General features: G+C 37.0%; 1 protein-coding gene across 1 annotated transcript in view; it reads left to right on the top strand.

Annotated features, from left to right (window-relative positions):
- Positions 1-14465, top strand: part of PMS1 (PMS1 homolog 1, mismatch repair system component) — a 109151-nt gene that overhangs the window by 70584 nt on the left and 24102 nt on the right. The window contains exon 6 of the mRNA XM_052635435.1: positions 12032-12148. Within this exon, the coding sequence (XP_052491395.1) occupies positions 12032-12148 (117 nt within the window). The remainder of the gene's footprint in view (positions 1-12031; positions 12149-14465) is intronic.

The raw sequence follows: 14465 nt of genomic DNA, 5'->3' as shown, positions 1-14465 counted from the left end.
AGGAGTCACCTTTGCTCAGGCAGTCTTATTAGCATTACAGGTTTTGGTTAATTATACATTATTTTTGTGTAACCTGCTTTTTCCCATTATCACACATTGCTTTCACAGTTGAGCTTTACTAATTAAATAATGAATATTCTCATCTAGCTTCAGATAGTATATATCAATGAAGTAGAATGAAGTAGAAACAGTGGTAAGACATATTTGGGTAACTTCAATCAATTACGTCGTATGCGTGTAATAATATATTTTTTATTGAGATGTTTTTGCTCTGTCATCATACTGACTAGAGTCAGATTCTTACTTGGCACATCCAGATGCTCCAGCTTTGTGTGACCTAGATAGAAAACATATCGGGGTATGTGTGTGTATTTTTAGCACATGTTAAGCTATCAGCCCGGAGAAGGCAATGGCACCCCACTCCAGTACTCTCACCTGGAAAACCCCATGGACGGAGGAGCCTGGTGGGCTGCAGTCCATAGGGTCACTAAGAGTCAGACACGACTGAGCGACTTCACTTTTACTTTCATGCATTGAAGAAGGAAATGGCAACCCACTCCAGTGTTCTTGCCTGGAGAATCCCAGGGATGGGGGAGCCTGGTGGGCTGCCATCTATGGGGTCTCACAGAGTTGGACACGACTGAGCAACTTAGCAGCAGCAGCAACAGCAGCAAGCTATCAGCCTAGTTGCAGAATATATGAAAAGCTTCAGGAAATGAACAGATTTGTGTTTTAGAAAATAATACAGGATTTGTGAAATGGTGGGGAAAGCAAACTAAAAACTATTTGCTGTAAAAAAATGTAGCATTTAAAAATTCTGTTATTTTCTATATCCTTAGCTTTTTAATTACTACCTTTTATTGTTTAGTTCTTTAATAATAAGTCCCATTTTTAAAATGCATCTTAATTGCCTAAGTAATAGTGAAAGTTTAATTTATTGGCAGACTTCTTTATTGTTAGCCTAACTATAAATACTTAGAAAATGCTTCTTAATCAGCCCACTTGATCTGATAAAATAATTGCCCAGTCTGAAATAATGCTCTGGAACTACTAGCAGTATTTACTTAAATTTTTTTTTCACATTCAGTGGTTCTCATGTTTCATAGCTTGTTTAGAACCCATTTCCTTAAGTGATCATTTTACAGTTCTGTATACTAACTTCTTAGTAGGTCAGGCAGTGCATTAGCATCTTTGCATTAATCAGCAGCTAAGATTTATATCTGAGGTGTCCCTAATACAAACTAAAATACATAATACGTTTCCATTAGAAGTATCACAGGTTTTATAGCTGTATTAAATGCAAGAATTTGAAAACATTAGTTTTCTTGAAATATTTTCATATCTACTCATTTAAAATACATTCTGTACGTATGTATGAATCATAGAGCTAGCATAGCTTTAAAGAGAGAAATTTTCTGTGAATAAGTTTTCATTGCTCAGCTACTCTTTGTTAAAAATAACTTGTGATATAGAAAGTGTGAAGAAGATGACATTTAATTTCTATGCAGTTGCAGATTATTCAGAATCTTAACCTACTTTCTCTTGTTTTAAGCATTGTTCCTTAAGTCAGCAGCTCCTGGCTGACTTAAAATAATAGCCATAATAGCAAAAGCCAGCACCTCTTTGTTTTTTTACACTGACACACACATAAACACACACACAAACACAAAGATGTGTGGAGCAAATGAAAAGATTACAGTCTGACAGTTTCTCAAAAAATAAAGAGTTGCCACTTTACTTAGCTGTTTCATTCCTAGGTATATACACAAGAAAAATGTATGTCACACAAAAACATGTACATGAATGTTTATAGCAGCATCTTTCATAATAGTCAAAAAGTGGGAGTAACCCACATGTCCATAATAAGAGGCAGTAATATTTCAAATATATGTCCATATAGGGGAATATCATTTAGCCATTAACAAGGAATGAAATCCTGACAAATGTCCAGGATCAGACAGCTTCACAGGTGAATTTTAACAAACATTTAAAGGAAAATTAACACTTATCCTTCTCAAACTGTCTCCAATAATGGAAGAAGGAATGCTTGCAAACTCATTCTACAAGACCAGCCTCACCCTGATACCAAAACCAGACAAAAGCACTAGAAAAAGAAGAAAATTACAGGTCAGTATCAGTGATGAACATAGATGCAAAAATCTTCAATGAAATATTAGCAAGCCAAATTTAGCAATATGTTACATGGATCATACACCATGATCAAGATGTAATTTATCTCAGAAGTGCAAGAATGATTCAGTATCCATGCTTCAATCAGTGTGATATACCACATTAACAAATTGAAGAATAAAATTATATGATCATCTCAACAGGTGCAAAAAAAGCTACTCACAAAATTCAACATTCAAGTATGATTAAAAAAAAAAAAAACTCTCAACAAAGTAGGTACAGAGAGAATGTACCTCACCTTGATAAAGGCCATACAAAACAATCTCACAGCTAGTATCATACTCAAAGGTGAAAATCTGACAGATTTTCCTCTAAGATCAGGAACAGGACAAGATTGCCCACTCTCACCACTTTTATTCAACATAGGATTGGAAGTCTTAGCCATGGCAGTTAGATAAGAAAAAGAATCCAAAGTGGAAAGAAGTAAAACTTTGACTTTTTGTGTATGCTACTGCTGCTAAGTCACTTCAGTCATGTCTGACTCTGTGCAACCCCGTAGATGGCAGCCCACGAGGCTCCCCCATCACTGGGATTCTCCAGGCAGGAGCACTGGAGTGGGTTGCCATTTCCTTCTCTAATGCATGAAAATGAAAAGTGAAAGTAAAGTCGCTCAGTTGTGTCCGACTCTTTGCAACCCCATGGACCGCAGCCCACCAGGCTCCTCCATCCATGGGATCCTCCTGGCAAGAATACTGGAGTGTATGATATAATACTATATATAGAAAATCCTGAAGATGCCCCCAGAAAACTACTAAAACTAATAAATAACTTCAATGAAATTGTAGGTTGCAAAATTCACTTTCATAAACCTGTTGCATATCTATACATTCACAGTAAACTATCAGGGAAATTAAGAAAACTACCCCATTTACAATTGCATCAAAAAGAATAAAATGCCCAGAAATAAACCTAACCAAGGAGGTAATAAAAACCTGTATTCCGAAAACTAGAAGATACTGATGAAAGAAATTGAAGACTATACAAACAAATGGAAAGATAAAACATGTTCATGGATTGGAAGAATCAATATTTTTAAATGACCAGACTTCCCAAAGCAGTTTATGAATCAGTGCAATCCCTATCAAAATACCAATGGCATTTTCCACAGAACTAGAAGAAATAATTCTAAATTCTGTATGGAAACACAGAAGACAAAATAACCAAAACAGTCTTAAGAAGAACAAAGCTGGAGTTATCATGCTCCTTGATTTTACGCTATACTACAAAGCTACAGTAATCAAAACAATATGATGTTGGCATGAAACCAGACACAAAGATGAATGGAAGACAGTGGAGTCCAGAAATGAACCCACAAGTACATGGCCATTTGATCTACAACAAAAGAGATAAGAATATACAGGGAAAAGATAGTCTGTTTAATATATGGTGTTGGGAAAACTAGACAGCTACTTGAAAAAGAATCAACTGGACTACTATTTCACACAGTCTACAAAAATAAACTCAAAATGAATAAGACTTACACGTAAGATGTGAAGCTGTAAAACTCCTAGAAGAAAACAAGCAGCACATTCATTGGTCTGAGCAATATTTTTTTGGATCTCTCTCCTCAAGCGAGAAAATGAAAGCAAATATAAAGTAATGGGACTACACTAAAAAGCTTTGCACAGCAAGGGAAACTCAACAAAATGAAAAGTCTTCCTATCAAATGGAAAAAGATATTTGTCAACAGTATATCTGATAAGGTACTTAATATCCAAAATATACAAAGAACTCAGCATCAGAAACAAATAAACTGATTTAAAAATGGCAGAGGGCCTGAGTAGATGTTTTTCCAGAGAAGTCATATAGATGACCAACAGACACCTGAAAAGATTCTGAAAATTACCATTCATCAGGAAAATGCAAACCAAAACCACAGTGAGATATCACCTCACATCCGTCAGAAAGACTGTTATCAAAAAGCAACAAATAACAAGTGCTGGTGAGGTTGTGGAGAAAAGGGAAACTTCATGCACTGCCTCTGGGAATGTAAATTGGTACAGCCACTAAGGAACACAGCATGGAATGTTCTCAGAAAATTAAAAATGTAACTATCACGTCACCTCTTCCACTTCTGAGTATTTTTCCAAAGAAAATAAAAACACTAACTTAACAAAATATATGCACCCCTTTGTTCATTGCAGCACTATTTACAATAGTCAGTATATGGGAGGACCCTAAATGTCCATAGACAGATACATGCATAAAGAAGATGTAGTATATATACACGTTGGAATACTACCTAGCCATGAGAAAAGAATGAACTCTTACCATTTGCAACTATATAGATGGATATAGAGGGTTTTATGCTAAGAGAGAAAGAACTGTGAAAGAGTAACTATGATTTCACTTAAATGCAGAGCCTAAGAAACAAAAGACCGCAGATAACAAGCCAGAAGACTCATGGAGAACCAATAAGTGATTACCAGAGGGGAGGTGGTGGTGGGATGAAAGTAAAAGGAGACAAAACCAAAAACAGTGACTGTGTGAGCTAAATAATGCTAATTAACTTGATTGATTCACACTGAGCTACAGAATTTGTTAGCTTTATTATTTCTTCAGATCATATAATATTAATTATGCTAGCTTCTTCCCTGACTATAAACTCAAAATTCATATATTTTACCCTTTTTTGTAAATTAAATTGTATCACTACTACAAGATACTCCTGAGACAATCTGTAAGGTCTTCAGCATTGTGTAGCTAAATAAAACTGGATTTTAAAAAAAGAATGAATTGCTAATACAACAATAAAACTTGAAAAAGTTATGCTAAGTGAAGAAACCATTCATTCATAAACAACTGCGTATTGTATGATTCTATTTACATTAAATACTCAAAATAGGCAATTTATAAAGACAGATTAGTGAAGTTCTCAGGCGAAGTGCAGAGACATGCGGAATGACTGCTAATGGGTACAGGGTTTCCTTTTGCAATGGTAAAATTGTTCTAAAAAATTAGATTGTGGTGATTTAGTTGCACAACTCTGTAAATATACTAAAAACCATTGAATTGTATACTTAAATTGTATCGTGTGTTAATTCTATTGTAACGAAACTGTTATTTTAAAGAAAAGAAAGAAAAGCAAAGGCTGCTTTGGCTTTCCTAAAATAATAGAGATCCGTGTAGTGGTATGACAACCAGCAGTCTTTATATTTAAGAACAAAGAGCTAGTTTTCAGCGCCATTAGGATTACTTTAGAAAAATGTATTCATTTGCTCACTCCTTCAGAAAATTGTTTACTGGACCCTTCTAAGTACTTGACACTGTTTCTGGTACTATGGATTCAGTCACATTCCCGATTCCCCTTCCTCTTCATGTGTGGTGAGTCACCCGGTCACATCGAGTCTATTTCATGCCCTTCAGTCTATCTCTGCTGTCTTGTATTCTTAGCAGTGTGCTTAGTTCTGTTACCCGGTCCAGTATTTCTTAGCCATGGTGTTAATGTTAATAGAATACCAAAGTTCGCACATGTTTTATAAAAAATTAGAGAAGTAATCGTGAACCGTGAACTTCCTGATGTTCAAGCTAGTTTTAGAAAAAGCAGAAGAACCAGAGATCAAATTGCCAACATCTGCTGAATCATGGAAAAAGCAAGAGAGTTCCAGAAAAACATCTGTTTCTGCTTTATTGACTATGCCAAAGCCTTTGACTGTGTGGATCACAATAAACTGTGGAAAATTCTGAAAGAGATGGGAATACCAGACCACCTAACCTGTCTCTTGAGAAATCTGTATGCAGGTCAGAGAGCAATAGTTAGAACTGGACATGGAACAACAGACTGGTTTCATATAGGAAAAGGAGTACGTCAAGGCTGCATATTGTCACCCTGCTTATTTAACTTCTATGCAGAGCGTGACTGGAAGAAACACAAGCTGGAATCAAGATTGGAGGGAGAAATATCAATAACCTCAGATATGCAGATGACACCACCCTTATGGCAGAAAGTGAAGAAGAGCTAAAAAGCCTCTTGATGAAAGTGAAAGAGGAGCGTGAAAAAGTTGGCTTAAAGCTCAACATTCAGAAAACGAAGATCATGGCACCTGGTCCCATCACTCCATGGGAAATAGATGGGGAAACAGTGGAAACAGTGTCAGACTTTATTTTTGGGGGCTCCAAAATCACTGCAGATGGTGATTGCAGCCATGAAATTAAAAGACGCCTACTCCTTGGAAGAAAAGTTATGGCCAACCTAGATAGCATATTCAAAAGCAGAGACATTACTTTGCCAACTAAGGTCCGTGTAGTCAAGGCTATGGTTTTTCCAGTAGTCGTGTATGGATGTGAGAGTTGGACTGTGAAGAAGGCTGAGCACCGAAGAATTGATGCTTTTGAAATGTGGTGTTGGAGAAGACTCTTGAGAGTCCCTTGGACTGCAAGGAAATCCAACCAGTCCATTCTGAAGGAGATCAGCCCCTGGGATTTCTTTGGAAGGAATGATGCTAAAGCTGAAACTCCAGTACTTTGGCCACCTCATGCCAAGAGTTGACTCACTGGAAAAGACTCTGATGCTGGGAGGGATTGGGGGCAGGAGGAGAAGGGGATGACCGAGGATGAGATGGCTGGATGGTATCACCGACTCGATGGACGTGAGTCTGAACTCCGGGAGTTGGTGATGGACAGGGAGGCCTGGCGTGCTGCGATTCATGGGGTCGCGAAGAGTCAGACACGACTGAGCGACTGAACTGAGCTGAACTGAATCTTGTAAATGTCACTTTTACTGACTTGCATTCCATTGTATTTTTGTGAGTGGAAGAGAAAGCATCACTGTTATATCTCATGTGCCAGAAATAACACACCATCTTCAGTGCCTATGAAAATATCTTGTGACTCTGAACCTCACCCATTTTGTATGTGCTCAGTAAAATTTGAGGTTCTCTGTGTTGAAATATTAGTCACATTTTTTAATCCATATTGCTTTAGTTGAAGGTCTCACTGAATCACTCTTGCCAAAGATCTTTTTTTAAATTGACATAAATTCTTCTTTTATATTTGACATAAAACTGTAATTTAAGGTGTATACATGTTGACTTGATACATTTATATTATAATATGACTGCCATTGTAGCAGTAATTGCATCTCTGTCACATTAATTTTTCTTTTTAGTGGTTGGAGTAATTAGGTTTATTAGTCTCTCAGCAAGTTTGAGGGTTATAATACATAATTGTTGTCTGTATTCACTGTATTGTACATTAGATCACTAGGACTTATTTACTACTGTTTGCAAGTCTGTACTCTTAAATAATATCTGTCCTATCCCCCTAACCCTTATGCCCTGATAACTACCAATTTTACTTTGTTTCTATGAGTTTGTTATTGGATTCTACATAGGAGTGATCAGTTCAGTTCAGTCCCTCAGTTGTGTCCAACTCTTTGTGACCCCATGGACTGCAGCACGCCAGACTCCCCATCCATCACCAATTTCAAGAGCTTGCTGAAACTTACGTCCATCGAGTCAGTGATGCCATCCAACCATTTCATCCTCTGTCGTCCCCTTCTCCTCCCGTCTTCAATCTTTCCCAGCATCAGGGTCTTGTTCAGTGAGTCAGTTCTTCACATCAGGCAGCCAAAGTGTCGAAGTTTCAGCTTCAGCATCAGTCCTTCCAGTGAATATTCAGGACTGCTTTCCTTTAGGATTGATTCGTTGGATCTCCTTGCAGTCCAAGGGACTCTCAAGAGTCTTCTCCAACACCACAGTTCTTTGGCATTCAGCTTTCTGTATAGTCCAGCTCTCACATCCATACATGACTACTAGAAAAACCATAGCTTTGACTAGACAGACCTTTGTCAGCAAAGTAATGCCTCTGCTATTAAAATATGCTAAGTTTGTCATAGCTTTTCTTCCAAGGAGCAGGCATCTTTTAATTTCATGGCTTCAGTTACCATCTGCAGTGATTCTGGAGCCTAAGAAAATAAATTCTCTCACTGTTTCCATTGTTTCCCATATATTTGCCATGAAGTGTTGGGACTGGATGCCATGATCTTAGTTTTTTGAATGTTGAGTTCTAAGCCAACTTTTTCACTCTCCTCTTTCACTTTCATCAAGAGGCTCTTTAGTTCTTCTTCACTTTCTGCCATAAGGGGGGTGTCATCTGCATATCTGAGGTTATTAATATTTCTCCTGCAGTCTTGATTCCAGCTTGTGCTTCATTCAGTCTGGCATTTCACATGAAGTATTCTGTATGTAAGTTAAATAAACAGGGTGACAATAGACAGCCTTGACATACTCCTTTCCCAGTTTGCAGCTAGTCTGTTGTTCCATGTCTGGTTCTTACTGCTGCATATGAGTAATGTCACACAATATTTGTTTTTGTCTCACTTATCTCACTTAGCAGAAAGTCCTCAAGGTCCAAAGATCCATATCTGATCATGGTATTTTTCCCAGTTAGGTTTGTCCATTGATTCTGCACTGTGGATAAAAGAAATTGTAAACTTCTTTATTTACCTGACCTGCTAGGTCATTCATGATCTTGTTCTTGTGTATCTAGTATCTGTCTAGCTTCATCTCCAGCAAGGCATATCTCTATGCTTTCATGCCTTTGCATATGCTCACATATGCACCAATCACAAATGCCCTTCCTATGACTTGTGGGTGTCAAACTCTTTTCAGGTCTCACCACACACAACTGCTCTGTGAAGTAGACTTAGGTTTCATCTACAATATTCCCACTATATTTTATATTTGCAGTTTTCATAATGCATTATAATTATTTTAATACCTCATTCTCCTTTTGTATTTTTAGCTCCTTGAAAGCTGGGACTTTGTCCTCCTATCTTTGTATTCCCAGCTTTTAGGATTCCCAGGAATCTACTACAAAGTAGATGTTTAATAAATATTTGCTGAATAAATTTAGAATTTTCTCCAAAAATTTTAATTTAACCAGAGCATTTATATATTATGTGATGAAATTAAAGATTAAACATACTTACATGACAGCCTATGTTTCCTGGAGCAGTTCCAATTTTAGAGAGTCTAGATTCTTGAACTGTTAATGTAGTTACCAAGACATAATTTTTTGTTGAAAAATATACACATTGAAGCTATATGTTAATTTTTAAATTTTTACAATTTATTTTTCCATTTGATTTCATGTACTTTAAAAAAATTTTCTAATTAAAGTCTTTTTTTCTAATTCAGATCACTTTCAAAACAATAGATAGTGAAAAATTGGCATGTACAACAGAAAAATACCTACATTTTAGTTCTGTCATTTTACTGTGCACTTTGGGACAAATAACTGCATATCTGTATTTATATGAATATTAATAAATAAAAATTATTGGAAACTTAGAAATCCTTAGGTATAAGTATTATCAATAATCTTGTCAATAATAAGATTAGGATTGGTACTGACAGACTGTACTCTCAAAAATATTCTGACTCTATGATGCTCTGAGAGTAGCTCCCAATCTATTTGGACTTCTGTTATTCTGGTTTCTTTGATATGGAGACCCTGCTTTTACTCCTTGTCCTTCTTCTAACAGTAGATTATTTATTTAACTTTAAATGAATTTTTAAAATAATTTTGAGAATGTATTAGTACTCTCAAGAAACTGGAGATTTTATAACATATCACATATTCATCCATGAAAATACATTTGTCAAAGACACTATTTGAGAATTCCCAGTTAGGATCTGGATTTGGCTCTAACTTATTACTACCTTTGACTGGTGAGAAAACAGATATTGGCAAAGTAAAAGTTTGGAGCCAGAAAGATTATGTATAAATCATTATTCTTTGGATAAATAAATCTCTTTGAGCCTCAGTTTCCTCATCTGCAAAATGAAATACTAATACCTGCCTGAAATGGTTGTGAAAATTAACGGTTTCTATGATGGTAGTTAGTGCCTACTAAGTAAATTTTTCATAAATTGTAACTCCTGCTTGCTTAGTATTAATAAAACCCTGGGAATAGATAAAAGGGTTTCCTGTTATACTAATTATTGGGTAATTGGTCTTCTTAAGCAGTTGTTACACTCTTTTCCCAAGGAGATTGGTCTTTGAGATTCTAAAAACAAAAATGGCTTACAGATGTACAGATCAAGAAGCAGAATCAGGGACTGTTGTCAGCTTGTCCTTCACTACTATCCCCTGATATGCCAGTTAAAGAACAACATATATTCATTTGCTTCCCCTTTCATTTTATTATGTATAATATTGTTAGTATTTTTTCCTGCCTACATAGGTTCCTGGTTATGTTAAGGAATTCATTTGGCTAGGATCCTTTGATCTAGCCAGTCAGAGTGTCTCTCTTTTAAACTTTCTCCACAACCAGATATTTAAATCAGTGTCATTTTGCAAATAACCTTTTGTGATAAGTAACAAATAACCTTTCTACATTACAAAAAAAAAGAGGGAGAGAGAAAGAACGAACAAAGGAGAACGTTCTCAATTCCCTCCGTTTGATTCTACAAGCCTGCTTGTGTAAACCCATTCTCCCTCACTGCTTTTTATTCAAGTGTATCATCGAGAGCTTTCCTTGATCCACCTGCCTCCAGTTACTACTATCCACTTTACAGCCAAACTTCTAAAAGAGCTGTCCCTTTCATGTGTTTTCTGTATAGTCACTATCCAGTAACTAAAATTTGGCTTCATTTACTCTAGAACTGCTTTCACTGCTGATTGCTAAATCCTGTGGCCATGTCTCTCTCCTTGCGGTGAGCAGTGGCTGCTTTCTTGTTCTGGCGCATGGGCTTCTTGTTGTGGTGGCTTCTCCTGTTGCGGAGCACGGGCTCTAGGGCATCGGGCTTCATTCATTGTGGCACGTGGGCTTGTTAGTCATAGCGCATGGCTTTGTTGCTCTGCGGCATGTGGGATCTTTGTGAATCAGGGATCAACCTGTGTTTCCTGCATTGACAGGCAGGTTCTTTATCACTGAGCTACCAGGGAAGCCCTGCTTCTTCCTAAAAAACCTTCCTTGGTCAGTGCACCATACTGTCCTGACTCTTCTTGCCTCTGTGGTCAGTGCTTTTCAATCTCTTCCTCTTCCTCTGCCTGACTCTTGAATGCTGGTGTTTTCTCCTAAGTCCTTTACACATTTTCTGTAGGACTTAAGACTTCTAAGTGAATATTTGTTGAATGAATGTGTCTGTATATGGATGGTTTCTCAGGAGATTTGACTATAACTGAACCTCATTAACTGGAAAAATTTCAGTATGTTACAACATGCACTTCACAGCCACACTTTAGTGCTGTCTCTCTGGGCCATCATTCTCTTAAGCTATCCTACTACATGCTTATAGTGAAAAAGATACAAGTCCATTATTCAGCCTTTCTGTCTGTGAGGTTTAGTTAGCTTTTTAAAAGTTCTCTGTATATAAATGGTAATTTTAAAAAGCATGCATTACCCTAAATTTTTATACCAGGTTAACTGTTTACAGAAATTTTATAGCATTGATGTCCATCCTCAATAAAACAGTAATGTTTACTTGAAGTAGCAATTTAATTTAAATACACTCTGCAATATATAGTCTGAAGTTTAGGATTAGAAGGGGGGAGAAAATTAATACTTAATAAAATTGTTTCATGCCATGCTCTGGCCTCTGTGTTTACCTACATCGTATATTTTCATCTTCCAACACTCTGGGAGATAAGTATTCTTAGTCAGCTTGTAGAGAAAACAAAATTGAGGTTAAGGTAAGTTAAAATAGACTCTACACTACAGGATATACAGCTACTGAAACTCAGAACCAGACTTCTCTCAAACTTTATAGCCTATAGATACCTTATAAATGATACAGAAAGGGATGAATGCCAAATACAGAAATATATTGTGTAAGTACTTGAGTTTACTAAATCCAGGTTGTGCTAAAAGTTGTCTGTGTCATTTTGTCCCTAGGCAATCATTTGGCAGAAAACTAGAGTATCGGATCATAAAATGGCTCTCATGTCTGTTCTGGGGACGGCTGTTATGGGCAATATGGAATCCTTTCAGTACCACTGTGAAGAATCTCAGGTATACAACAGAGATGTTCTTTAATAATTCTGATTTACCACTGAAGCTGTTTAATTATTTCCTTTTTGTTGGGTTGGGGTAGGAAGAAGTGTCTCTTTAAAAATTTTAATGACAAAGGATGTATAAGCCCATATTAAATCTCTTTCCCCTGCCCTACTTCCTATTTTTATCTCTTCTGTTTATTGTTTTTAAGTATCGTGGTTACATTAATTGTTTAAATGATTTTCAATTTAGAATCTTCATCTCTTTGCTTTCCTCAGTGAAGAAGCGGAGTTGAGCCCTTTTACCTTTGTTTTCCCTTTCCCACCTTGAGTGTGTCTTCCAGCTTTATTTTCTGGCCTGTCGGCGCTAGAGTCTCTTCGGCCCTGTAACGCTGGATGTGGCTGCTAACACTCCCAGTCTTGCTTGCTCGCTCGCTGCAGTGCCCGCTCCACTCTCGTGTCATCTAGCTTCAGAACCTGTGTCTTATGTAACCATCTTATATTTGAAGATTCATTTTAAAAGTTGAAAACTTATACAGACTATACATTATTATGACTTCTTTTCTTTTTTATAATTTGTTGCAGTCTCTTAGCTACTAGTTCCCCTCCTATTCTCTTGTACAATATTGAGTTCTTAATAATTATCATTTTATTAGTGTCTTGCATGGAGCTTGTGCTCAGTTAATGTATTAAGAATTCTCTCTGTGAGTCTGAGTGAACTCCGGGAGTTGGTGATGAACAGGGAGGCCTGGCATGCTGCGGTTCATGGGGTCGCAAAGAGTCGGACACAACTGAGTGACTGAACTGAACTGAAGGAAGGTAGCCATGATCTGACTTGGGTCTGTTTTTCGGAGCACTCTTAATAGTTGTTTAATAATTTAGACACTAGTGTCACTTTGGACTGGTCCTAGCTGACTTGGGATAATAAGGGTACTGTCTAAATTTTGCTGGGTTCTCTCTGGTTTCCTAGAACTTTGTTGCCCATGCTGGTAACCCAGGAAGCTTGTGACAGGAGATTCAGACCTGCTACCTGTGTTGTGCTTTAGAGAGTCTACCTGTCATAGTTTGGTCTGAAGACCAGCAGCATCAGTATTGCTTGGAAACTTGTTAGTTTGACAGACTGAGTAGGAGACAGAGGTCTTTACTTTGGTAAAGGAGTACAAGAGAAGCTATTGGACAGCAGCATGAAAATGAGCTGAAATATTTTATCAAGTTTTGAATGTGGTAAGATTAAGAAAATTTGTGTGAGCATTTGGAGACGAAAGAAATAAAGGCTGTACATCTGTATCTTAGCAGCACTGGTGTATGTTGTATAGATGGGAATGAAATTACTCAGATGGGATAGAGAGCAAGAAAAAGGGGTCTGATGAAGAGACTGAGGGAGACTATCACCCTTATAGGCTGTAAGCAAAGGGAGAGAAAATCCCACTAAAGAGGAAGTTTCAGAGAGGAAGTAGAAAATCCAAAAGAGAAGGCTGAAACAGTGTCATGCTTCCCAAAGGAGAGAGTTCCCATTGGTGTCAGGGTCTGCAGAGATTGAAGTAGACGTTTAGTAGAACTAAGTGTCATTGAGGTAGAAGCTAGATGATAGAAGACTGGAGATGAAGGGAGGGAAAGAAGGGTTCATAGTTGAAGAACAATCAGGGGAGTATTCCTTTGTTTATATTTTGCCTTTGATTTTTGTTTTGCCTTTTACTTGAGTGATACTTGGGTATAGAATCTTATAAGGCCTATCTTATTTTTTATTTTGTTGCACTGATTTGGTCTCTTACAGAGATTTTTTTTCCCCACAAACTAGCCTGATTTTTACTTATTGTAACATTTTATAAGACTTTGCCATTTGATTTTAGTTTTCCATATAACTTAACCATATGTTTGTTCTTAAGGTTATCTATCTTAAGCCATTTTTAAAGTCAGTATTTGGAAGTAATACTATTTATTCAGTGGCCAACCAAGATGGTGTGGAAGAAAAACACTAGCAATATTACTGATGTTTTCTTCATTGTAATCTTTATTTTTACCTATTCTGGTTTGGTTTTTTTTTTTCCATCAACAAGCCCAGTAAGTCTTTCAGAGGCTGAACAGCTCTCCCTGATGCTCAGCAGGTGCTTTAAGAAGGCTCTCATATTACTTGGTAAATGATGCAACAATTTATAAGGGTTGTGAAGTTTTATAGTCAATGAAGTAGTTTCATTTTATAATGGATTATCTTGCTCTGTGTATTAACTTTTTTTAAATTGGCACAGTTTGGCAATGTGACAATAACGCACTTAGTGTTCTAAAGTCGGTAATGCAGCCACCTCCTTAAACACTTATTTCCAAGAGCAGGGATAGCC

The sequence above is a fragment of the Budorcas taxicolor genome, chromosome 2 (genome assembly GCF_023091745.1).
Source record: "Budorcas taxicolor isolate Tak-1 chromosome 2, Takin1.1, whole genome shotgun sequence".
NCBI lineage: Eukaryota > Metazoa > Chordata > Mammalia > Artiodactyla > Bovidae > Budorcas > Budorcas taxicolor.
Note: the sequence above shows the minus strand (reverse complement) of the source record. Positions and strands in the feature narration are given on the sequence as shown.